Here is a 26,991-nt window from a genome sequence, read left to right as displayed (position 1 = left end):
ACAAAAGGTTTTCTCTCCCCCCACCCCACTCTCCTGCTGGTAATAGCTTATCTAAAGTGATCACTCTCCTTACAATGTGTATGATAATCGAGTTGGGCCATCCTGGATTTGTGCTGGAAATGGCCCAACTTGATTATCATACACATTGTAAGGAGAGGTTTCAGAGTAACAGCCGTGTTAGTCTGTATTCGCAAAAAGAAAAGGAGTACTTGTGGCACCTTAGAGACTAACCAATTTATTTGAGCATGAGCTTTCGTGAGCTACAGCTCACTTCATCAGATGCATACCGTGGAAACTGCAGCAGACTTTATATATACACAGAGAATATGAAACAATACCTCCTCCCACCCCACTGTCCTGCTGGTAAGATAAGATAAGCTATTACCAGCAGGACAGTGGGGTGGGAGGAGGTATTGTTTCATATTCTCTGTGTATATATAAAGTCTGCTGCAGTTTCCACGGTATGCATCTGATGAAGTGAGCTGTAGCTCACGAAAGCTCATGCTCAAATAAATTGGTTAGTCTCTAAGGTGCCACAAGTACTCCTTTTCTTATTGTAAGGAGAGTGATCACTTTAGATAAGCTATTACCAGCAGGAGAGTGGGGTGGGGGGAGAGAAAATCTTTTGTAGTGGTAAACACCCATTTTTTCATGGTTTGTATGTATAAGAACATCTTCTGTATTTTCCACAGTATGCATCCGATGAAGTGAGCTGTAGCTCACGAAAGCTTATGCTCAAATAAATTGGTTAGTCTCTAAGGTGCCACAAGTACTCCTTTTCTATACACACTAATATATTTCAAACAATCAATGACTCTTAACTTTAACTATAGCAGAGCTGCTGCTCCACAATAATAAAGTATATGGCTGTACTTCTCCTTCACTAGAGCTGTTAGTGATGTCTGTTATGATATGAGAAACACTGGCATTGTGGAGAAGTTCACCCCATGCAGAGGACCAGCACAAGACTTATGCACCACTTACATCCCACTTATACCCTCAGAATAGGACCTATGTGGTGTATTGGCCATGTGCTGACCTTCTATACAGAGGAGAATTTCACCCCTACTGAGCAAAGCAAGGCATAGGGTTTCCCAGGAAACTTCAGCACAACACATTAATGTCCTTTCTTAAGGTCATAGAGGGATCACGCTCCAACAGACAGTAGGTTACCAAAGGTGATGAACTAGAACATATTTCAAAATCAGATCTTTAAAAGTGTTAACTAAGTTAAGTGGAAGGGCTTGTATTTGATCCATATTTTTGTTTTTTAGGTTTAGAGATCTTCTGGATGTGGCCTTTAACATTACGCTCTTTTCTTCAGAATAACTATTTCTATGTTCTCTTGTGAGTTCTACTCTTTTTTTCCCCACTGAATATTACATAGTGTTTTACCTTGTCACAGTGGGACTAGGGAGCCTTTTAAATGCAAACTGTCTTGTGTTTCTGTAAGCCAATCAGACTAGACTTTGTAACTGTTTGAAATTGCATTGCATACATTTAATGAATACATATATTTCAGTAACAACAGGTGGGAAGTATCTCAGTATTTGACTATGATTTCTTTTTCCCCCCAGTTTCATTCAAACACTGCTGGTGATATGCACACATATCTTGTACATCATGCAAGTGGAAGCTTATGTTATACTGAGGGTCTTTGCCTTAGCTTTGGGATGGTTCAATATCTTGTACTATTTCAGAGGGTTCAGAATCACTGGCATTTACACTATAATGATTCAAAAGATAAGTTCAAAGACCTTTGATTTAATTTATATTTACATATTAAAAACATGTTAATATAGGTATAAAAAACACAGCATAACTTGTTCATGTGGGAGTGGAGAATTTTAACCACAAAAGCTGGAAAGATCCTATTGCTAAAGTATTCTCCACAAATATTTTCCTGTAAATCTTTGGATTATGAACATAAATATAAACCATAGCAGCTCTTTTGTTCCATTCAAACATGTTTCAACCAACCAGTAGTAAAATATGCTAAACTATTCCTATTCACTTAAATTTGCCTAACAATTTGTTTGCTGTACTGAAACGATGCTTTATACAAATCCTGAGCTAACACAATGGGACAGCTTTACTGTATTCTATTGTGTGAAACTATAATACACATGAAAGTATATGGATATGCAGCTACAACCCTAAATATTCTCTATGCCTATACACTACAAGACTCCAAAGCTAGATATTTTGGTGAACTACAGAGCTTTCATATTATTGTCTAAGAGCTTTCCAATAATACTCTTCTTTCTAGGTTTTCCATGCTTTTTCAGATGATTTTAATGGATGTTTCTAGGTTCCTTTTGGTTTATGGGGTTTTCCTAGTAGGTTTTGGAGCAGGTAAGAAGTTTCTCATATTAATATATATAATTAGAATAAATATTAATTTGAATTTAATGATATGGAAAGATGAAAAGGATAAAAAATGAATCAATCCTATGATTCTGGGGTTCCTCAAGCATCACTACCACTAGGCAGCCCACACCCCCATTTCTGAAAAAGCCACCATCATCTGAGCTAAATCTAGAGCTATTCAAACCTTTTCCAGTCCTGGGCTTTGCGTTTGGGGTGAACCAGGTTCTAATTCCCATATGTCACTGAGATTGTGCAGTAAAAGGTGGGACATTACATTTCAAATGTGCAGTAAGAGGTCGGGAAATATGTGGAAGGAAAAACAAGAACACACCATAAAGGACTAGCTAGATCAAGTCCTGGGTATTCATAATGGACTTTACCCAGGAACAGTAGAACCATTACATAGTTATGTGCAACATATGCCAACAAAGGGGTAACTAAATTCGCGTTATCAGAAAATAATCTTGACAGAAATCAAGTCTAAATTTGTATGAAACTGAATGAATATTGTACTCAGTATCAGTAGCTCAGACAATGGAAATTCAGTGTTATCTTCTTGGTCAGTGCAGTGATTTTTCCCATCCCTTTCCTGGTGTCTGATACGGATTTTCTTTTACTCTGCAGCTCTTGCTTCTCTGATGAATGACTGTCCCCAGGACACACTGTGCAGCCCATTTCATAGCTTTCACACTGCAGTGTTTGAGCTCTTCAAGCTTACCTTAGGCCTCGGGGACCTTTCAGGGCATGAGGATTCCAAGTACCCTGAGGTTTTCATGCTTCTTCTCATCTGCTATGTGATGCTCACCTTTGTGCTCCTCTTAAACATGCTGATCGCGCTGATGGGGGAGACAGTCAGCGCAGTGTCCCAAGGAAGTGAGGAAATCTGGAAGCTCCAGGTGAGGCTTTTGCCTTTATCAATTCAAAATCAGTGACAAGATACTGTAATATGATCAGACATACACACTATTTTGTATACACTATTGTCTCATCTACCTGTCACTTCTGTCACACTTTTCTTCCACCTCCCAAGAACCTAAGAAAAATTAAATGTCTATTTTACATGGCTATTACAGGTAACAAAACTTTTAAATCAACAAATACCTGGAAATGGCTACATCATAGCCAGGTTCCAGAACGGTCTTAGAATGGAAGCTATACAGCATGACACTAGAGACACACAACACATCCATTTGGGTCCTTATTATCCAACCTGAATACAGAATAATTCCCTTTAATAGGCTAAATCTAAATGACTAGTGTATGCCCATAGGGTATCTATAGTAATCATTCATCTGCAAGGGCCTCAAGTGGTGACTAGATGTCACCATTTCTCCATGTGAAGTTGGCTGTGTAAGTATGACGTGCTTTTTAAAATGGTAGAAAGTCATACCAGAAAACACTTAAATTGTTTACATTTGTATGTGGGATTTTCAAAAGTTCTCAGACAATGGCCTAATACTGTTCCCACTGTAGATAAGTTCATGGAGGATTGGTCCATCAATGGGTATTAGGGAAGATGGTCAAGAACACAACCCCATGCTACGGGTGTCCCTAAACTTCCAGCTGCCAGAGGCTGGGACTGGATTACAGGGGATGGATCACTCAAAACTGCCCTGTCCTGTTCATTCTCCCTAAAGCACTGGCCATTGGCCACTGCTGGAAGACAGGATACTGGGCTAGATGGACCACTGGCCTGTCATAGTATGGCCGTTCCTACATTCAGTGGATATATTACCATTAACTTCAGTGGGTGCAAAGTTAAGAGCACCACCTGGAAAATCCCACTCTAAGAGCACTAATACCTCCTCCCAACTTTCAAACCTGCATCCTTTGAAAATGTTGTGCTGCTAGAATGATCTGCTGACAGCAAGAACATGCTGCAGTAGCAGCCACATGCTAGAGCATACCCTGAACGATTCACTGTTTGGCATCATGTTGATTATACATTGTAACTGTTTTCCAGAAAGCCATGACCATACTGGATCTGGAAAGAAGTTTGCCAGTGTCCTAGAGAAAATGGCTCCAAAGAAAAAAATATTCACTCCAATACACTAGTTGGATATACCCCTGATAAAAAGGAAGATGAGAGAACTTGCTTATGGTGGGTACAGTGAGACCTCTAGAAATCAAAGTAACTACATATTTAATAAAAGCTTGATTAAGCTATTTTATTATGCCTAAATGTGATGGGCCCAAGCTCTCTGCTGTTCCCAGATACAGCTTATCATACATGCACACCTGAAGACCATTCAGGGCTTTAAGGGTCAGTGGGCCCTGCAGAGACAGTGGAGGTGAAGGTAATCCCTCCACCAAAGACACAAGAGGAGGGCAGCAGGCCACAGCACCAGGGCTGGGAGAGAGAGATTTGTGTTTACTTTTTTTGGAAGGCTCTTCGATACTAAGGAGATAGGCACCCCTGTGACAACAGATAGAGCTGGGGAGGGGGGTTGCATATAGCAGAAGGTCACATTAATGGTGGAATTCTCCATAGTTTCAGATAGTTTAGATATGCATCTTAAGTCTGCACCTTCTGAAGCACCCCATCACTAGAGTTATATGGAGTTTGGCTATGCTGAACCCAGCTTTTAGATGAATAAAAATAAACTTCAGATTTGTAAGCTTCCTCTTTATATAACAAGGAGTCCCGTGGCACCTTAAAGGCTAACAAATTTATTTGGCCATAACTTTCATGGGCTATAACCCACTTTTGCCAGATGCATGAAGTGCCCCTCTTTATAAGTTTGCTTAAAACGAACAGGGTGAATGAAGTGAACAAAATCCAATGGAGTAACACACTGATAAGCCTGAATGAAGATCCTGTTCCCCTTGCAAAGGAAAAGAAAAGAGGAAATGGATGAGACCTGGTTTTTAGCTGTAGGATAACTTTACTGCCCTTAAACTTCAGTAATCATTCCTGTGGACCTATGACTAGAATTACATTAGCTACCATACCAACAACCTCCAAGACTAGCCTTGTGTTGAATAGAGGAGCTCTGTGGCTTTTAATTACACAGGGGCCAAATCTTGAAGACCTTGTTTATGCAAAACTCCCACTGACTTCAAAAGGAATTTGGAATCAGAACTGCAGGGCTGGGCCTATAGTAATTAACATGATATTAAAAGACAGTGACAGTTATTTCTGCCCGATAAAGCACTTGTGTTCTGATGAGATGTAAAAACTGCAAGTTCTAAGTCACTTTGGGTAGTTCTTCTCTTAAAACGATAATATTTAATTATGTTGGATGAAAACCTGACCCCATTGAAGTCAATGGCAAATTTCCATTGACTTAAATGGAGACAGGATTTCACCCATGGTATAGGTTCTGTAGATGTTACAGAACTGCAGCGTTACAGGTTTATATGGTTGTTTTTGCCATGTTAAATAAAGTGCTGCCAATGAGAATAATGTCATTCTGTGTGGTGGTTAGAGCAGATATAATTTTGAAGATAAATGCAAAAGTTAAAAGAAATCCAAAATTTAAGTTCATTTGCAAACTTAGTTGGTTGTTGGATAGCATTTTGTTCTCCTGATCTTGTAATTACTTGTAACTGGATTTTTGTCAGTTTCACTGAAAACAAACCCAGACCTCTAACTGCAACTGATTCCTCCAAATTGCATCCAAACTAAACAGAGAAAATTGGCTTGTTCTTCTCATGCCCACAGTTTCACCTTCTCAATATTTCTTCTCCAGGGTCAAGGAGAGATGTGATGGGGAAAAGGGAACCTGAAGAAAGCAACACATCAGTAGAAGAATCAGATGTCTGAAGAGGTGTTGGTTTCTTTAAGTTCTTGTACGTGTATACTCTTTCACTGCAAGTCAGATTCCTTCTGCATTTGCTTTGAACTGTAAAGTAAATAAGAACAGATTTAATAATTTTATTAAGATAATGTTGAAGTAAAAAGAAAACGGTACAGAGTTTAAGCATAGAAGTTTCTGGTTATCAGGGAATAAGGTACAGATTATCAAGGGGTGCGAAATTTGGTTTAGGAACGGGTGGCGTATGGAACACATAACCTGCAATCTCCCCGATTGGGGGTAAAAGGTTAACGGGTCAAAGTACAGACATTGAGATATGGGGGTATGTTGTCCATTACTATATAGCTCTCTAAATAGATATACACATTTATGTGCTCTTCCTTTCTCTTGCAAATTATATAACATGTAAGTACAGCTAATTATAAACTTGACTATACAAATTTAGAGCCCTGCGCAGATACAAAATTTATATCCGTGGATGCAGATACCTCTGGATATAAATCAGTATCCACAAAGCTGCAGGGCTCTACTGGAAATGACAGTGGTGAAAGCAGCAGCTTGTCAGGCTGCCACTCTCAGGAGCCAATGCCCCACACTGGTAGCTTCTCCTGCATGGCTGTACTGTTCCCAGCCCTGCCCATGGGGCTCCTTGCCCACAGGTGCCCACCCCAGTGGCCATGCTGGAGGAGCTGCCAGTGCAGGGCACTGCGCAGCAACTGATTTATATCCGCAGATATATATTTTGTATCCATGCAGGGCTCTACAAATCATACCCGCCGATATTGCATACCTGTACTGGCATAATATGTGTTAGCTTTTGGGGACTGTTTCTCAGGGAGTTGATAATAGATTCTGTCCAATAACCAAAACAACAGTGATTGCTGTAATTTTGGGGTATGGTAAAGATTAAGTTAAAACCTATTCAATAAAACCATATTTCTGTATCAGTGCTACAGACTGTGTGATGACTGAAAACTTAAATCGAACTCACTGCAGCCTGAGTACCCGTGTTAGAAGCTGTGACATTCTTTCTATCCCAGAGAAGTCCCACAGGCAGAAGACTGCTATAGAGCATTCCACCAAGCAGTTGAGGAGCCTCCCAAGGGTCAGTTAGGATGTGGAGAGGGGAGCAAGCAGTGAAATCCAATAGAGACTTTTATGTCTCTTGTTTGGGCCAGGTAGGAAACCTCAAGGTCTAGGCCGTCTGTAGTTTTTGCACTGGAAGGTGAGGAAAACTCCTTGTGGGCAAAAATACTCAAGTTTATTTCCTGCTTTTAACCAGCATGTGTGATGTACAAAGCTCAAGAGAGAACCTTCTAGTGTGGTTGATCTGGAGATAAATACCTAACCAGTAATGGAGACACGACCAATTTTTGGCAGACTTATGTTGGAAATAACTATGGAAACATGGTCTTAACTAACAAGCTATTTACTTAGCATGTTTAACGAGTTATTACATACAGTAACTTCCTCAGTCCTTTTGCAGTAATGCCCTATTCTCATAAAGGGCTCCAAGTCCATGGTCTGTGAACACAGACAATACACTTAAAAACAATTATAATTAACTTTCGTCTTAAGAACAATTATATTCAACAACAAACAAAAAAACTACACAGACTTCCTTGCCCCAGAGTCTTCAGGCTCATAATCATGTTCCAAAATGGGTTTTAACTTGGCTTCTTCTGGCTGTTTCTGTGCCTCCTCTCGCCTGCTCCCATCTCTCAAAAGTGGAACCAAGGTCTTCCAGTTTTTCCCTGAAACTTATAAGCAAAGTGGCTATTAATGTTTTTTTCCTATAGAAACAGACTAGAATATTCCTGGTTTCCAACACAGAGGAAAGCTGATATAAATATAAAGCACAAGTGAAGATTTTATTCTTTTAAGAGTTTTATTCTTCTGTCAGTTTTCCATTCTTTTAAGGTGACAAGTGCATCCACTGATCTATGAACTGGGGTTCTTCTGCGCTGGCTAGTGAGCTACTTAACTGTGGGGTTGGGGCATCAGAGAGTGGCTCCTATGATACACTGCTGCCATCTCTACCCAGCTCACCAAGGTGTGCCACTCATTACACACCATCCAAAAACATCCAGAGTGAGGAATTTGAGGGAGCTAGAGAATTCCAAAGAATACAACTGCAAAATGAATACAGGGTTAGCTCATTTTAATCCTTTTGCCCACTGTGTTCATTTAACAGCAGTTCATGTAGCTATTGGAAGTCTCACTAAGAGATGTATAAACTTGCACTACATTATGCTGCCTTTATAACCAAATGTATAGTCTACTATCGTCAGAATATGGGAAGAACCAGAGTGTTTCCATGCATGGATTCCTCACCTCTGCTAGACTTAAAAGAAAAACTTGAGTTTCGCTTCAAGCCCACGCTGTATCCGGGCTCCTCGTTGATTATGCCCAGATTAGTGTTCCACGTGGACCAGTTCACCTCATCGACTCTGGAGAGAGAAAAAGAGTGATGTCATGTTGAAGGGGATCTAATTTATTCTCCAAAAAGGGATCGAGAGTCTCAAGGACCTCATGCACAGTATAACTTTGTCACGCAACCAGTTCTCTGTGTGGACAAACTACTCATAGATAATTCTTGTAGAATAGTAATTACTACTCTTGAAGTACTCAAGGTACACAGCAATAATCCTGGAATTTTTGTGAAGTAAAGTGTTGCAGAATGGTGCTGGCCTAATCCTTGTGGCTGATTAAAGCTCCTGTGGGTTTAATATTCTGTATTAAAGTCCCTAATATACCAAATAAAATTCTCCATCTACTGGATATTTGCAAAAGGCCACTCTCAGCCTGAGGACCGAGGCAACTGCCCACAAAGAATTCTGTAACGTTCACCTGAGGAGAAACCAGCCTGACTCAATTAAATTTATATCATACTATGCAGAGAAACACCAACGGATTCCATGGTCACACTCTGTCCTTGTGTCCCAGGGCAGAGGGTTGGCTGTGGGCTGGTGAATTCATGAATATGCAGATCCACTAACCAATCACCACACAAGGAAGAGTTCCGGCTATCGCAGGCCTGCTGTGTAACAGTTCTGCCAACGCTTCACGGTTTGGCAGGGAATGCCATAGACGTCCCTGTTGCATAGGTCAGATACTCAATCTCTGCACTCCACTAGGATTCTCCCCACTGAGCAGTTTGCGTCACAGTGGCCCAAGAAGTAAAGCAACGTAGAATCAGATATCGAAAGAAAAAGGCTCAGTTGCAGTATCTGTTCATTATCCGTTGAATTACGATGCTGCTTTGAGTCTGACAGCAATGAGAGGACACAATGCTGCTATTTTAACATAGAAGGTCTGCTTGGCATTCTGGCCCTTCTCAGACCCAGCAGGCTGGACCAAGTCTATTGCGAATAGGACTAAGAACCTATTTCACGCAGGCCACTGAACAGCTATCACTTAGTGTAATTTTTGGTCATCCTAAGTTTAAGAGCTCTGCATCCCATTACCAGTTATTGAGCCATCCCAGCCTGTAGATATGTTTCTGTAAAAGATTGTCCATTTAAAATAAAATCAGGTTACCTGAAACACCATCTGTAATCGTCCTTGTCATCAGGCGTGGTTCCCACTAAGACTCGCTTCCCGGATCGGAATGAGCTTATCATGCAGTTCAGGTAGCTGTTTTCAATATTCAAGATGGTGATGGCTCTCTACCAATTGAAAAAAGCAAGGGGAGTGGGGAACAGCTAGCATTTAACTATATTTATACAAATGTTGAGTCCTTTCTTTATAAAACAAGAATCCCCGAACTTTCACCTGCATTGTCAGCCTAGGGCAATGATCACGCCAACCACAAACACAGGAAATTTCTCTAGAAGTGTGTCTTTTAAAACGATGGATGATTACTGTTATGTAGTTAGAACTACAGGGTTTCTTTTCGTACACAAAAGCTGACATGACATTGTCTGCAAACCTGGCAGAAGGCACTTGCTTTCATCCAATGCATAATCTCTATCTTTTCATATTCTGATCATGGTTTTCCAGTGTCAAGAGCCTAAATGCCTTCTGGTTTTTGACTTTGTTATTGTCTAATAATAAAAATATTTATTTTCTTAAACTGCAAACATCTGTGAAATATTCAGTGTATATCAAGAACATCTGCCTAAACAGTGCATCATACACCAGATGAGGAAAGGGGCCAAGGACAGTCATACAGGCTTGTGCTCATGGGTAAGGAATCAGGAGATAGAAAGCCATGAAAATCTGCAAGTTTAGAAACATACCAATCCCTCCAGATTCCCCTTAAAGTGCTTATCCCCCAAGTTCTCTTTCTAGTTCCAACATAAAACCAGAACCCTTGGGGGATCGACAAACCTGGAGTTTCCAGATGCTCTTACTCTCTTGTGCGATTTTGTTCACAGTTTCCCCCATCAGCGCAATCAGCATGTTGAGCAGGAGAATGTAGGTGAGGATGATGTAGAGGACCAACAGGATGACAAAGACAGACTTAAACCTGTAGTTCTCAGTGAACTCTAGATCTCCCATGCCAATGGTGAACTTGAACAGCTCCAGGCAGGTGTAATACAGACTGTTGTATGACATGCGGCCACGCTTCAGCTGGCCTGATCGGGTGCAGAGAGAGCTGTTATTTTCTTGTCCCTCATAGTCATCTTCAATCAGAGTCACCACAGCTGTTGCAGATGGGAGGAGCCATGTATACAAGAAAAAGTTACTCAGAGATCATGCTCATTTTGCAAACAATGAAAAACTTGCAAAGATGTATCTGATTAGACACAATATATTGACGGCCATCGACTGCAGGTGGAGTTGTGGGGAGTCAGAAGCTCTGAAAAATCAGTCCCCAGGATTCTAAAGTTGGACACCCAACATGGAGGCATCCAAAATTAGAGATTACTTGAAAATGTGGTGTCTCAGTTTCTCCATCTGTGAAATGGGAATAATGCTGCTTGGCCAGCCACTTTGAGATCTATGGGTAAAAAGCCCCATATAAATGCTAAGTAATAGTATTCTTTATTTTTTTACGTGGTAGAGATTTTGTACGGGGGCGTGATGTAGATTTCTTAGTTTCTAGTTGGTAAAGGGAATTCTAAATTAACTGAAAAGGTAATTTTTGCTAAATCTCATTGATTCTCTAAGAAAAAATAACTCCCAGGGTGACATTACCTGTGGAAAATCCCAAGAGAAATACTAGGTAGACAAACATGAAACGACATAAATCCCTCAGGATCATCTGCAACATGGAAACAGAACATTTTATAGGACTCTAACACAAACTGCAACCAAGAGTGGTGGAAGGTCCTGATTTGGCTCCAAGAAGGAACTATACAGTGTGAACTCACTGCCCTTGCCTTACACCATGACTGCATTTCCTAGTACTGGCTTTCAATATAGAGAACATTTCCTTTGCATTATTCATAAAACCTATTACATGCATATGCAATATATTTAATGCCAAATATATTTTCAACTTTTCACGTGTGAATCAAGCTAAGACAGTGTGGTTCTTTGTCCCCCTCTATAGGCTGCTTGGCTAGACCACATGAAGAGGTCAGACTTCTTTGTGGAGAAGGCCTGAAAATAATGGAGGAGAGTAGAGTTAACGGACATGAGCCTTTTCAGACTCACTGGAACAGTGAGTAGATTTCCCCCCCCCCCCCCCACGGTGAAAATAAAGCTGCTCTCCCTGGTTTAAACCATAAGGTTGAGTCGGTCGCTCTGTGAAAATTCAGCAGTGCTTGCCAGCTGCTCCCTAGACTGACCTTCTCAATCATGACAGAGTAAATTCCCATCTGCTGGAAGCCTCGGGTGTAGTACAGCATGTTAGTCCAGCCCAGTGCCAAGGAGAACACCATGGATGCCACATAAAGTTCCTGGCCACAGAAGTACAGCACCACTGAACTCAACAGTAACAACGAGTGGACAAAGCTGAAAGACAAGCATGGTCCAAGCAGAGTGCAGATCCTCCCAGTTAGGCAAGAAAGGAGGGATGAAGACATAAGCAGTGGGCTCAGGAACTCCCCAAAAGCCCATTAGAACCCACCTGGACAGGCATGTCCTCCTAGGCCAACCTCCATCCCTTGAAAGATTCTTTCCTTTCATGCTTCACTTGTTTTCTGCACCCTCCTCAATTCCTCTCCCCTTGATAACTCCCAAGTTTCCCATATATCCCTGTTTCTCCAACCCCACTGCTGTTCTTCTGCCTTGCAGGGTGTCAGCAAGACAAGCCACAATTCTCTGTGTTGTCCTCGAGCGCTGCTCTCTCTGGTACTCCCTCTCTCTCACCACAGAACTGGCAGCAGTTCAGGAAGTTGCCCTGTGTAGCAGCCTTTCGACTGGAGAAGGCAGAGGGCTCCAATAGAGTAAAGCGGAAGGTACCATTGGGGACAAGAGAGGTTTCAGCTTGGCCCAGTGCCCAGGGCATTGGACTGCAAGTCAAGAGTCCTGGGATCTATTCCTGGCTCTGCTGCGGGACCCAGTCAGTAAACCTCTCAGCACCTCACGTTCCCCACCTGTAAATGAGGGTTATGACCTGGCGCCACCTGTGTAAAGTGCTAGGAGAACTGGGGGATGAAAAGCACTGTGCTTATTTCAAAGCCTGTACATGAGCTGCCTGGCTCAAGCCAAGGCCATGAGTCCCTCAGGCTCCTAAATGCCACATTCAAAGGCAAATAAAGAAGTCGCTGAGAAGCTTACAAAAGAACCTCACTGTAACTGTCAGCTAGCAGAGTCTTCAATGAGGGCCGCCTCTGCAGGAAATACTGTATCTGCAAAAAAGGGAGAAGAAAAGTCAGTTTCAGGCTGGCAAGTAGATTTTCACTGCGAATCTGCCCGGGGGACCCATCACTCTGTATCTAAGTGCTGACTGTTATCTGGATCACACTTGTTGGAAATGCTGCTGCAACCATTGCCCCTGTAAGTGCTCGGGAGGTCTGCTGAGCCAGGGCCAAGCTGGGAAAAGGAAAACAGCTCACCCTAAGTTAGCTCACCACAAGGACCTCTCAAAAAAACACACATTCCAGTAAGCATGAGCTTCAATTAGGGTTATCCCCTCAGTGTAGCACTACTCTGGAGCTTGCAGCTTGGGTGGAAGACAGCAGCCCATTTGCTCACTGGTTTGAGCAACTGTGATCACATTGTATTTGCTGTGCGTTCTTTACATTGGCCACCACACAGTAACAGTTTGTGTTTAAAATAGCACTGATGATCTCTAAAGTCCTTAATGGTGCAGGTCCTGGCTATATTCAGTACCCCATTAAACCTTGTCTCGGCTAGTTTCTGTGCTCAGGCACTCCTAGACTTTGTAGGGCCTTCCTTCTCACATAGTAGCATGACAGGCAACTGCACCTTAGCTTTGTAGGTTTCAGAGTAGCAGCCGTGTTGCAGCCTGTAGCTGCAAAAAGAAAAAGATCACTTGTGGCACCTTTGAGACTAACTAAATTTGTTAGTCTCTAAGGTGCCACAAGTACTCCTTTTCTTTTAGCTTTGTAGCTCAGTAGAAACCTGACAGCTCCTGGCCATGCCATTGAAAACTATCTGCAGCTTTCGAGTGAGGGATGGTCTTGAATAGCAAGTAGCCCAAATCAAGGGGGGCACCTATTTTTGGCTCCCACCTATCCACATGGCTCTAAAGAGACATTTCAAAGCTCTTACCCCTCTGAAAAAGAAATAGAGACCTCCCAGCACACTCAGGATCTCTCCGGTGACACGAAAACACTCCTCAGTGGTGTATTCAAATTTGAAGGGAGGCTGCATAACACAGGAGCAAAGGGTCAGCACAGCTGAAGATGGAAAAGGACCTGTCCGCTGAGCAGTTGAAGGTGCTTGGCTTCCCCTAGGATTGGTCCCTAAAAGCACTGCTTCCTCCATTCTCCAAGGAGGGGCTGGAGGAGGAATCCTTCCTCTACGCCCTTTCTCTTCCTCACTCAGGAAAGAAGGAAGAACCTTTTAAGCTCTGGCACCATGAACATGGCAGGCATGCCTGGGAGTTCATCTCTGGGGTGGTCACACTGATGAGCATGACCAGTGAAGTACCTTTCCATGTTTCTCCACAGGTCTGAAGTAGGCGGCAATGGTGAGGATGATAACGTGCATGGCATAAACAAAGAAGTTGAAGTAAAATAGGCGTTTGACGAATCGGTCCCACTTGTCCTGCAGCAGCCTGTTCAGGGGCTCTACCAGCAGCATCTCATGGCGATTCTGCGAGGGGGACGAGAGAGAGAAGAAATGCGAGTCCCAAAGAAGCCAATACACACATAAGATGAGAGAGCACCTGCCAAAGGGCTTTGCAAACAGTAAATGAAACCTCATTGACCATAGCGAACACATTCTCCAATCCCCAGAAGGCAGGGAAGTGTCATTATCCCTGTTTCACAGATAGGGAAACTAAAGTAGAATGATTTGTCCAGGGTTGCACAGTGAATTAGGAGCAGAGCTGAGAACAGAAGCCAGGAGGCCTGTCTCCCGGTCCCCTGCTCTAATTATAAAATGTTTCTCTCAGGAACCCAAAAGAGTGCCAGGGAATGACATACAACACAGGGGCTTGCTGTATGGCATGACCGTACCCTTACTTGTCTGAGCAAGCACTCCTGTGAACAGTACTGCTGGCTTCAAGCCGAAGGGGAATGTTTGCAATAAAGAGTCCTGGGATTAGCTTCCACAGTCAGGTGGGCAAAAGGAATGTCAGTGCATAGACTCGTGCCAAGAACAAAATTACATCTCCGCACTGTTCCTGATCACTATTTACTTGTAACTAAGGATGCAAACCTTCAGAGACATGCACTATACAGAACGCAGCTGACCACTGAACCCAGTAAGAACGTGTAGAGGAGGTTTCATACTCACTGGTGTTTTGCTGCTATACGCAATGATCTCAAGCACTGAGTTTTTCTCACATGTGTCTATGGAGGACAGGTCATAAAGAGATGAGTGGACGGGTCCATAGGCCCATTCGGTGAACTTCCTAGACAGATGCCTACACTCAGGCTCTTTGATCTCTCGTCTAAGGATATAGGCGAAAATCTAATCATAAAAGAATAATATGTGACCAACATTTCAGCTGTGGTAGATTTTTTGTTACTCAGTTTCTCAGTAACACAGGAGGTCAGATTCCTCCCTGGCTTAACTGCACTGATATCAAGCCATTGGGATACTGTACAGCTCACAGCTTGCACTATCCAAAAGCCAGTGATCTCATTGGGTTCTGGAGAATGGGCAATATGAATGTGGCAAATGGGCTAATGCAGTAACACAAAGAAGTGTCTCTGATCTCTTCCAGTTAGGATTTGGGACTATCTTTGGCCTCTGAAACCTAAAACAGACATCTAGAGGCACCTGTTTCATATCCCTTTGAGGTCACTGTCTTGGTGAATGGGAAATGTTTTGGAATTGGCCATGTCAGCCAATCAAAGATGCGCTTCCTACTCCACCTGAGATAGCAGCCAGGGCACTTTTACTGTTTCCATCTAGGCTGACATACAGGTAGTGTACTACATGACTCCCTCTGGATACATGATCTCGACTATGCCAAAGCTTTGCTTTTTAAACTCCAGTGCTAAGTCCTGCAAAGTTTTCCACCATCTCGGTCTGCGAGGCCCAGGCAGCAAGTAATGACATGGACCCAGTGTAAATGTTTTGATTATACTGTGTGTCATTTGAAAGGGTAACAGGTATGTGTCCACCTACCCCTATCTTCCCTTTCTTTGCAGCCAGGGTTAAAGGAGTCAGTCCCTTCTTGTTAGTGATCTCTTCCAGCTTCAGCATCGGGTTAATTTTGGCACCAACGATCAAAATGTTGTTATACACCTTTGTTACAAACTTGGTGTTATCTTTGGTGTTATCTGCAATCTCCACAAGGGCGTGCAGAACTGTATTGCCCATAGAGTCCTGGCCAGCTATATTGGCTGGATGATACGGATTCTCCAGGAGGAATTTCACAATGCCTAGCTGGTTGGTGCAGGCAGCCAGGGAAAGAGGCAGTTCACCTAATGGCAAGCAACATGAACCACTGGTCAGAAAACTCACCATATGTACAAAAGTCACCTTTATGAGCCTAAAAGCGAAGGAGAATGTACAAGTCTCCACCTCCCACCATGACCAGACAGGGGTGAGCAGTTCTCCATCAAATACTGTACCAAATCATAGTCTCATTGTAAAAATTGTATTTCCCTATAGGACTTAAGCACTGCGTAAAACTTGTGCAGGCCCTCTAAACATGGATGAATGTCACTCACTAGGGAACATGTGCATACCTTGCTAATCAATATAGACTGGGGTTATCTGGACCCAGCCTACGAAGAGTTGAAAAAAAAAGAATTCTCGAATTAGAAATGCACACTGAATGGTCCCTATGTATTTTGGTTAAAAGGACTGAATGTCTTAAGGGAGTTTTCCACACACACACACACACAAAAAGACTTCTTGTGTTGGGACCTCACACACTAAGTTTTAGGCAGAAAAAAAAAAGTGCTTGGATTATACTATCCTCTTCCCACTGAAAACAGATGGCTATAGAAATATTGAGTGCAGGGCTAGAAGGTGCCTTTAATAATGATACAACCCATCAAGAGATACAGAGGTAGTTCAGAAGACAAATGAGGTTAGGTACCCATCTTGCACTGAATATCAATGGGAAATGCATGCCTAACTGCCTTAGCTCCTTTGTAATCCCAGTCCCCATTAGGGAAATACTAGGGAAGGTTGGATTAGCCCCCTTGCTATTTGTGGGTCATCCGGTCCCCCATAATCAGGAGTATTTGAACAGCTCACATTTGGGACAACTCTCTTGGTTACTTGATCAGTGACTGAAATCATGTATCATGCTCCTTGTTTTCCCTACCAAAATAAAAGCCCGGTTTCCCTTTGATTTTTCTGAAGAACTCTCCGTGGGCTCTTGCATGAACATCTGCTCCATTTTGGACCAAGAGCTTCACCAAGTACATATTCCTCCTCTCGATGGCAATGTGGAGAGCAGTCTGACCTAGGGAAACACGCATCAGACCATGAAAATCTCACATCACATAACACAGAGAAACAGCTGCCAGACACTACAGGCTCTTCCTTCAGAGGTTAATGCAATGCTGGTGAAAAGGGACAAACTGAACAGCACTGGAGACTGAAGTGCTCTATTTATCAACAGAATGGAGCCCACAGAGGCAGCAAACACAGGCTTCCTTGCTCCCCTGCCAATGTGCTCCCAACCCTATTCCAGCAACGTGCAGCTAGAAAGGGAAGAAAATTAGACCACATTAACCAAATATGTCACTGGCATAAATAGCAGGTGTGATCCAGGTATTTCAGGAACACAAGTGCTGACTAATCGTCAGGCTCTCTGGCACTTTGTGGTTCTGCTTTCCTAGAACCAGAGCTTCATTCTTGGTCACATACAGAGAAACGTCTAAAGGGCTCAGGGGTCCTGTGTAACCAATCTTCAGTCTTTCTATACAGACTTAGGCTCAGGCAAGGCCAGACATTCTTCCAGCTGCCTCTCTTACCCTTGTAGTAGTTGTCAATATATTCTGCATTAACTAACTCTTTCAGATTGCCTGTCTTCTCTGCAATTTCCAGAAGCAGGGGAATCGTATCATTCTTCCCATCATGCAGATTCAGCATGGCTTTCAATAAGCAGGTTTTCCCAGTTTCCGGCTCTGTAACACAAAGGGTTACAGCTATAAAAGGGGGCATTACAAACCTGCCCTCTGACACCTAGGCATGCAGTAATAACAAGGGATCTGGGATCTTCTGAATGGATGGAAGAACCTACGGACATTTAGGGTTTCACAAATAACCTCTCAAACTTTTCTGAAATTTCCAGCATCTTTATAGAGAATTGCCCAGTCTATGGGAAACTCCTGCATGACACAGAACCCCCTGCGATGTCTTACCATGTATTTAAGTTAACACCATGCTGATCTTTTAACCTCAGCAGCACTGCTGGAAGAGGGAATTGGCATTTGGATGCATCTGACACTACTGGGTACCTTTGAACTCATTGTCTGTGAGATGCTTCCGGGTCTCATGGAGATAGATCAGCAGGTCATTCAGATCACTTGTGTCACCTTGGGCTACAGCATCAAAGATCCTTCTGCGATCATAGAACTTGAAAGCTTTTTCTGAGCAGCTTGCAATGGAATTGGTAGACAGGAGCCTAACAAAGATAAATTTAGTTACTGAAACGTAAGGATTAAGCAAGTCTCTTAAAAACCACCAATTATACTTCCATTACTGGCTTTCAGTAGCACATACATTCGTGAATATTACATATATGAATTGTACAGTCTATAAGATCATAAATGTTTAGACAAACAGATGTACTGGTGAAATTATGTTTTTACTGGTGAAAAGTTAAGAACAAGAACTCAAATCCAGTTAAGCAACTAAGTCTAACATCTGATCACGCTCCTGGGAGCTAAGAACTCCCAAGTTCTAACCCCAGCTCTACCACGGATTCACTGTATAGCTTTGGGTAAATGATTCAGGGCAACATTTTCAAAGGTGCCCACTAATTTTGAGAAAGACACCAAAGGGTTTGATTCCTGGAGGCACTGAGCTCACTCCTATTGATTCATTTGGAGAGTAGATTGTATTCAGAGATACAACTCCAGGATGGGCAATAGTCATTAAATGTACCATAGTATTTGGGATACTTCCCATTCTTTAAAGCGTAGGAAATACTGAAATATCTGCTGTAAAAGCAAATACTTTGGTGCAATGGGTAAATGCTAAGTTATGCAGCCCAACCCCTGTCATAATATATATCCAATATATCAGGAACTTACTTGGCAAACTGATTGTGTATTTTTGCCCTTTCCATATTGATATTAAACTTGATGACGGGAGCAGAAACCAGGTGGTCCATCTGGTACAAGGAGTCCATGGGCGCCATGTTCTTATCGCTGTCCCCCATCCCAAAGCGGCCTCGTCTAGCAAAGATGTTGCTTTTGGGCAGCTGCTGTACCTTGGTGCTCTGGCTACCCTGAAGGCTGTCAGGGGTTCCCAGAAAGGAATTCTCACCATCTGTGTGCTCGTCCGTGACTTCAGAGTCCTCCACATCAGAACTGCCAAGTTTCCTCATCTTTCCAAGGATGGATGACATGGCCAGCAGGCTGCAGGGAACCCAGTGACATTAATACTGCCACCTGATAAACTATGTGGGAGCTTAGTCTGGCTTCGGTTAGGACTCTTCACCAGTAACAGTTAGAAAGGGAGTTGCTTTCTTTTTCTTTTAAGTGAAGGTGCTGGTTGCCATTCTGTATTACCTGGGAAGGTACAGTAGCAATATACACTTTCTACTCACTGCTCCTCTCAGCCTCATTCCTGATGTGGAGAGACCAACCACTGCTTTGGGTTAAGAGAGGAATTCAGCCGGTCTGCTGATATGATCAATAAGGGGGTCAATTGGTGCCAATCGTGGTCATGGTTCTTGTGATGTGGTCACTTGTTCACTAAGGCTGGGGCTGTATCTTTTCTGTTCTATTCATTGACCTCATCACCTCCAACTCGTTTCATACAAGCCCATCAAACAGCTATCAGATGGTACATTGCTCAACCACCACCACCGTTCTGGTGATAAACACTGATTTAGTATTCTGCTTCACAGACAGACCAAGCCTCTTCTGGCTTGCAAAGCTCTGACTTACAGTAAAAGAATCAAGAGTAAGGCCTTGAAGGAAATTCAACAACAGAGATTCTCCCCCCACCCCACTAGCCAGAACCTGGCATACACTGGGAAATAGTGTGGCAGACTTATAGAGTGTTACAAAGCCAGGAGCAAATAAAAATATATACATGCTAGGAGGGAAAGAGAGTAGGGCCAATATCAGGTCCTTTTGCATGCTGGGGAGGAAGAGGAAACCAAGACACATGTAGCTCTTGTAAGGCTTATGGAAAGGTACAAATTGCTACACAGGCACATTGATCTGGTATGGTCCTGGTATCCTGACTTGGAAGACGCCAATATCTAAAATGAAAACCTCACTAACAAGGTAGTATCTGGTACTGTGAAGAGAAATTTTCCTCTTTGCCCCTGCAGCAATCCACTGATGCCCTGAAGCATAAGGTTTCACTGTTCATGTCTTCATCTATATATATTTTTTACTTTGTTCATGAAAGAATTTTTACAATATCTTACTATGAACATGAAGAGGAGAAACCTAACACGAAGGATCTCGTCTTCACCAGCCATGAAGCCATCCTCAGCAAACAGGCTACTCCCCACCAGGTGAAGCACTGAACTGTTTAGAAATTGACTCATAGCTCACACTGTCCTGTCCTTTAGCATTTTGTTAGGCAGGCAGCTTGAGTCTTCCGCATGCTTCAACGTAACTATTCACTCGAATAGCTCCTAACCTGAAGGAAATATCCTCAGTATGTGAAATCAGTGCACAGCAACATTCCCTCTGGGATGATCCAGCAAAGAAGAGGCTGCAGCACTGATTAATAAACCAACTGATATGGAAAATCATTTTTACTACTTCTGCAGAATCACGCCAGTTTCAATTATTTTGGTAATTTATTTCAAAATAGCTGTCAGCAAGTATGCCTGTAACAATACAGACACACCCAAAAATTCCCCTGGGAGTAGAGAGTTAAAGAAACCCCTATGACAACCCAGCTCCTCTTTCTCTGTCCCCTTTTCCCCCCTTAGAGCCCAGCTGTGGGGCCAGAAACCCACAACCCCTCCCCAGAGCCCACCTGCGGGGCCCTCCTGACCCAAGTAGCCACATCCCCTCCCCCTCACAGAGCCCCATCCCCCACCCCGAGCCCAGGGATCCAGAGGGAGAAACAGCCTGATGCTTGGTCCCAGGCTTGCACAGTTTCCTGCACACGGCCCTCTCCTTCCCTCAGGGCATGCAGGGAACTGCCGCTGCCAGAAACCCTCTAACTCCCTCTTCCTCCCTCCAGCAGTGTCTTCTATGTGCAAGCTGGGCTCTGCCGAGTCCAGTGGCCCCTAGTGGCAGCTAGCAGTACTGCAGTCCATTTTGGTGGGGGATAGAAAATTCTGCACGCGTGTTCAATTTCTGCAAAATTCTTCACTGCACAGTGGTGGAGAATTCCCCCAGGAGTAAAATTTTACACAGGATCATAGGAGCAAACTACATCACCTCAGATTATCATAGATCCCTGGCAAGGAGAAAACAACTCACACCTCCTTGCACATGAATGATTAAAGCTCAAAGTAAATTTCTTTGTTTGGCAACAACAAGGCTCATTCTGCTCTCAGACCAGGGTAAATCGGGAGTAACACATTTATATGGAAGGAGTTGCACCAGTCGGTAAGTAACAGCAGAATCAGGTCCATGGCATCTACCACAAACAAGCTCTCTTGTTCTCCCTTTGCCCATCTGATGAGAGTCAGGGGACACAAGAAGGGGAGAGGGAAAGTTGACGCTTATCCTGAAAACAACACAATCAAGAGAAGCAGGACAAAGTAAGGAGCTGACACTAGGGAGAGCAAATGAGAAAGGAATGGAGAAAGGAGGTGTGCTAAAGAAATGAATGAAACAGGTGTCCAGCAAGTTTGAAATGTCAGATGTTGCTGAGAGAGATTTGGAGGACAGGACTGAAAGAAGACGCTAAGTTGTTGTGAATGGGCCTGTTAAAAGCACATAACTAGAGGGGTAGTAATTAGTCTTTTGTGGGTAGAGGTTAAGGATATTACTCCAAATGTTGATCTATTAGCCAGTGAACTGGGCCTCAACGAATGTCTTTGTGCATGAGGGCTGCATCTCAGCCATATGGTAGCAAAGAGACGTTTGGCTAACATGGGAAATTACCACCTACTGACTTCAGTGGAGTCACAGTGATGTCTAAATGGCGTAAAAGACTGGAGAACCGGTTCCAGTAAGATAGCCACTAGACAGGTGGACCTTGGAAGCTGATAGTCACCTCAGGGATACTAAGAAAGCAAAAAAGGACAGGTTACTGTAGATGAGTAATATTCAGAAGGCCAGCACTTTGATCGTGTTTGATTTACAATTACAACAGATATGCTAAAATGAAGGGTTGTTGTTGCCGTGATGGTCCCAGGATATTAGAGAGACAAGATGGGTGAGGTAACATCTTTTATTGGACAGAAATTGGTCCAATAAAATATATTACCTCATCCACCTTGTCATGCTAAAATTAAGACTGTTTCTAGACTGTTTTCTTATTAAAGTGTTTTAAACAGCCAAGTGTACATGCAGTGTGATCAAGAGGAAATGAGGCAAACACTGATACATCGAGGTGAACGTGACATGCAGGTAGGAACTACTGTTCATATCATTATTAGATATAAAATACTCTGGAGGATCAGAAGTAGAGAAAGCATTTCACTGTACCCCTTTTAAACTTTGACCCAGCCAGATTTGAGAGTGTGTGGAATGTCCTCTTACAAAACATTTCCTGAAATCCCAAATTGTCTGGAAAATCTAATGCTTTGAAAATAAGGGTTTTTGAAATCCTGCAACAGCAAGTGCCCTCCTCAGCTATAAACAGACCTTCACGCTAAGAATTATTATGTATACAAGCAATAGCTGACCAGTGACCTCAAACATGCTTATGGAGGTGAGTTAGCAAGACCACAGGTAAAGTTGTACCAGGATCTTCAGTTCAGTAGGATTCATTAACCTCTAAATCAATGGCACCTGTACAATTTTCTATGGAAGTAAACATGGAATGAGAATGTTGTTGTCAGTTTGACTTTTCAATAACCATACACAATATGTATCGAACAAATTCTTAAAATATTCATAAATATACATTTACAGCATCAACCATAAAACAAAAATAGAAACTGTTAAAATGACATCTACCATAATTTAGCTGTGGGGTACATTTTTGCTTAAATTTCCAGTTCTGTGGGTCCCTCACAAAAATAAACTGAAATAAATAGAAAAGAAATTTTCCTAATATCTTAAATGATTCTGCAAACAAGAAATAATGCAAAAAACAAACAAACAACTAAAAACAAAAAAAAAACAACTTTTCATTTACAGTTTGATATTAAAATACTTAAGAACTATAAAATGTTCCCTGAAATAATCAACAGTGGGTTTAAAGAATGAAAAACACTGGCAAACAAAATATTCATGGGTTTTTGGTTTGGGGTTGGGTTTTTTTCATGGAAGAGGGGGTTGTCTCCTTTAAGCGAATGCACATCTGGCAAAAAATGCCAGACTGGAACCTGGAGACCTTTATTTCTCCACAGAACAGGTACCGTATAGGCAGCAGCCCAATGACCTTTCTCTCACTGCCTTATCAATACGCCATCACCCTATTTTCATCATTCCAAAAGCTTTAGTTTTAAAAACGCTTGGTAGAAACTGCAATAATGATAGGAAAACTACTCAGCCTCATACAGGTCTGAATTTGCAAGATGTAAAATCTTCCACAGAGACTTCAAAATTCACTGGAAAGATATTTTGTCTTTAAATTTCTCATGTGCTATCTGGATAAAATGTACCTAATTTGGGCTCTTCTAATCCAGTGTATATCAAAATTCAATCCTATACAACAACCAGATAAAAGAAAATATTGCTTACAAGAGACTCCAATCGAACCACATCTAGTGATAAATACCAAGGGGTAATTTACAAACAATGCACAAGTATGCTATTCAAATATACATGCAAAGACTTACAAAAGCTCCAAAAAACGCCACCTTCTGCAAAATAATCCCGTCTCAATAAGTACTATCTGATCTACAAGTCCTCTCTTCTTAGGTGATTTGTTTAGAGCAACATCACAGATCTTCCCTCCACTTCGTTTGTCTGCGGGATTGTTCTACACTCTGAGGATGTGCACTAGAACATGAACTTGACTAATATAATAATTAAGAACTATCCTAGAAGCAGAAGTAACAGCAGCAGCTATTCCCGAGAGTGTATCAAAGCTCTTTACAAGAATCCCAGTTTGTTTTTTTCAAATTACATTTAGCAATGGACACTCCTTTCCAGATTTCCTTTTCACAGATACATTCAGCCTGGGAAAGTCAGTTATTTTTGTGGTTCAGCTGTACACATCACTTAATGTGAAAGTTTGTAGAGATCTTTTCTGAGATTGTTCATCTTTGCAGTGGCTATTAGTGATGTTATAATAAAGATCTACATACTGTCCAAGGAAGAGTTTGATTACAATCAGAGTTGATGAACTTCGAAAACCAATTTAAAAAATCCAAACACCATTTTATTAATCTGTTTACACACCGCGTTTCATTGAAATAATACATGCTTACCTTAGTCAGCTGTGAAAAATTAATGTAAGTGCAGCTTGAACACTTGAAGTATTTCCTTACTTCAGGCAGGCTGGTTTTATTAATCTGTCCTTCTGTCTAGGATATCTACATCAAGGAATAGGCTAGAAAGACAAAGCATTTCTAAAAGATATGCTCTAGCCCAGCCAGAAGTTTTGGACTCGATACAGGAATCACTGGTGAAATCTCTGGCCTGTGTTCTGCAGGAGATCAGACTAGATGATCACAATGGCCCTTTCTGGCCTTAACATGTATGAAAAGGGATGCTGCAATATTCACAGCAAATTGAATTACATTCATCAGAACAGCCTATGACATTTTATTCAGAAGAAATAAAATGCCTGTTTATTAATGCTGAAGCATAAATTAACAATGGGCCAGATCCTCGGATGGTGCTACTGGAAGGAACTACTTCTTCACTGATTCCCCAGAGCTGGACTTGATAAGCGAACTAGGTATTTGGTTGTAGGAACATGTGCATTTCCTGAAAAGGTGAGCATTTAGCACCTGATCTACCACTGACCATCAGAGTTTGAGTTTATATTCAAACAGCAGGGTTTGATTCTGTTCTGGCTTACCCAACAATACATCTGGGGCAATTCCTTTTGAAGTCAATGGAGTTAAACAAGTGGAGAAGAGAAGAGTCAAGCACCCCAGTGTCCACATTCAGTCATAGATACATCTCCAGATTTTAGACATCCTGGAAACAGAAACTCTCAGTGTATCAATAAAGGAAAATTAGAGCAGCCAGAGGAGTGAATGAAACCAGAGACAGAGTAGCAGTTTGGTACAGCTGGAGAGGGTTGGGGGGAAGTGAGGGGACAACACACACGCAAAAGAAAGAGGAAGACGGCAGAATCTGAGCTTGCCTGCAGGAATGTGTGACCTACAACTTATCCTATTTATGTCTTGCTCAGGGAGTCACTGGAGGCAAGTTTCCGGCAAAATTTCTTTAGAATCGAATGGATCCTCTACTTAAAAAACAAAAATAAAACAAACCTGGGCACTTGTCCCCAGTATAGAGTCTGCTATGGGAAATATTCACATATTGAAGGACATAAGACAGCTTGGTCCCTAATTGATCTTGCAGCCAGGCCTCTGCCTAGCAGATTGTTATGCAAGATATCACATTTCCATAGATAACCCAAAGGAAAAGTCATTTAAAATAAAACCTCCTGGAACTGCAGTGGCTGTTTGTCAGCTCTGTGTGATGAGCTCACAATTGCTGAATCAATTGATGTAGGAAGGACTAACACTTACTGATTCCAAACAGGAAAAAGACTGAAATGTATCCAGCACTTCTAGATAAGAAAAAAGGGCAACATGGAGCAGCGAACCGCAGCCACTGGGAGCCGCGACTGGCCAAACCTGTGGACACAGCAGGTAAACAAACCGGCCCGGCCCACCAGGGGCTTTCCCTGCACAAGTGGTGGAACAAGTTTGGGAACCACTGTTCTAGGCAATTCGAGGACAGATGAAACACTGCAGTTTTATACCAAAATGCACCACGTACCAAAGCTTTTCAACAGTGTCAGTTCCTGTATAAGCCAATTTCACAATGGATGATTTTTTGAAGCGCCTAAATTAAAAAATAATGGCAGGTTAGGGCCCAATTCTGATCTTTATTACACCAGTGTAAACAGGATAGATTCTCCAGATCAGATGAGATGCATTCAGCATAAGTCTGGAGGGGCTGGCCAAAGTGGCTTGAATTCTGATTCTGATCCCACTTACACTGGGGTAGCTCCAGTTCAAAAGAATCACTCCAGATTTTTCACCAGCATAGGAAAAGTACATAATCAGGCCTACTACATCTGAACAATGGAGAACTGCAGTGAGGTCCAAGCCTACCGGTATCTACCCATCATGCAGAGAACAGGAGTCTTCAGAGTGAGTACAACATGCTATCTATAGAGCTAAGCAACTTATATGGCCCCCATTACGGTTGTACCATAGGCAAATAGAGAGATCAAGTGACTTGCCCGAGAAACCTGCGGCAAAGCAGGGAATTGAACATGGGTCCCAAATCCCAGGCTAGTGCCCCCACCACAGGGCCATATTTCCTCTCATATCCTTGCTCTGCACATTGCTGTCATGACTCACAGCAGTCAGTCTCAGCAAAACAAGAGAATTACAATGCACAGTGAAACATCCAGTAAACCTCATTATGCTGGACTGTTCACTAAGATAATCACATCCAGCTTTTCAGAACTATGAGGAAGGAAAGTTAAGTGCTTCAGCTGCACTAGCTAGATTTTCAGTCATAATTCAATTATCCCTATTACTGCCTTTTACTTCCAAAAAAACAACACCCCGGAGGCGCTGTGACCATGTCTCTCATGCCCCCTCTCGCTTCCTAGGCTTTTCTTAATCTCTTTTTGCTAAGTACTTCTTCTGTCTCCATCTCCCATTCCTGGCTTCAGACTTTCTCTGACCCTTCCTACCCCATGGATGCACATTTTTAGAACACCCTCCCATTTCCTGTGCATCAAGGAACTCCCCTCCCCTTCTGATCTCCCTTTCTCGTGAAGATGCTCTGCTCTTCACGATGTCCTGCTCTTGCCTCACCTACAGGTCTCTGCACCTTCCCATGCTTCAGCTGTTGTCCTAAATACTGGGTTTGTTTGTATTAGACTTGGCTTGGACCTGGTTTGG

The 26,991-nt window shown here is 42.5% G+C and overlaps 1 protein-coding gene across 1 annotated transcript; it reads right to left on the bottom strand.

Moving 5' to 3' along the window:
* Positions 1-6,036: 6,036 nt before the first annotated feature.
* On the bottom strand, positions 6,037-20,112 carry TRPV1 (transient receptor potential cation channel subfamily V member 1). Its single transcript, XM_077836622.1, has 16 exons — positions 18,881-20,112; positions 18,083-18,249; positions 17,597-17,749; positions 16,942-17,082; positions 15,789-16,087; positions 14,949-15,125; positions 14,139-14,303; positions 13,758-13,853; positions 12,801-12,871; positions 11,867-12,032; positions 11,271-11,337; positions 10,461-10,777; positions 9,669-9,796; positions 8,463-8,578; positions 7,747-7,888; positions 6,037-6,215 (listed from the first exon to the last, which is right to left on the bottom strand). Exons 1-16 carry the CDS (start codon positions 19,195-19,197, stop codon positions 6,179-6,181), a joined length of 2,559 nt encoding a protein of 852 aa, XP_077692748.1. The 5' UTR covers positions 19,198-20,112; the 3' UTR covers positions 6,037-6,178.
* Positions 20,113-26,991: the final 6,879 nt, after the last annotated feature.

Source organism: Eretmochelys imbricata, chromosome 17, assembly GCF_965152235.1.
Source record: "Eretmochelys imbricata isolate rEreImb1 chromosome 17, rEreImb1.hap1, whole genome shotgun sequence".
NCBI lineage: Eukaryota > Metazoa > Chordata > Testudines > Cheloniidae > Eretmochelys > Eretmochelys imbricata.
Note: the sequence above shows the minus strand (reverse complement) of the source record. Positions and strands in the feature narration are given on the sequence as shown.

Bases quoted from the DNA above. Each gene is read 5' to 3' on its own strand.
- TRPV1 (XM_077836622.1), bottom strand. From the start codon at position 19,197: ATGTCATCCATCCTTGGAAAGATGAGGAAACTTGGCAGTTCTGATGTG. The intron at 13,854-14,138 runs GTACTTCACTGG...TGTGTTATGCAG, and splicing joins CTGTGGAGAAACATGGAAAG to CCTCCCTTCAAATTTGAATA. The intron at 9,797-10,460 runs GTTTGTCGATCC...TTCAATTGGTAG, and splicing joins AGAGCATCTGGAAACTCCAG to AGAGCCATCACCATCTTGAA.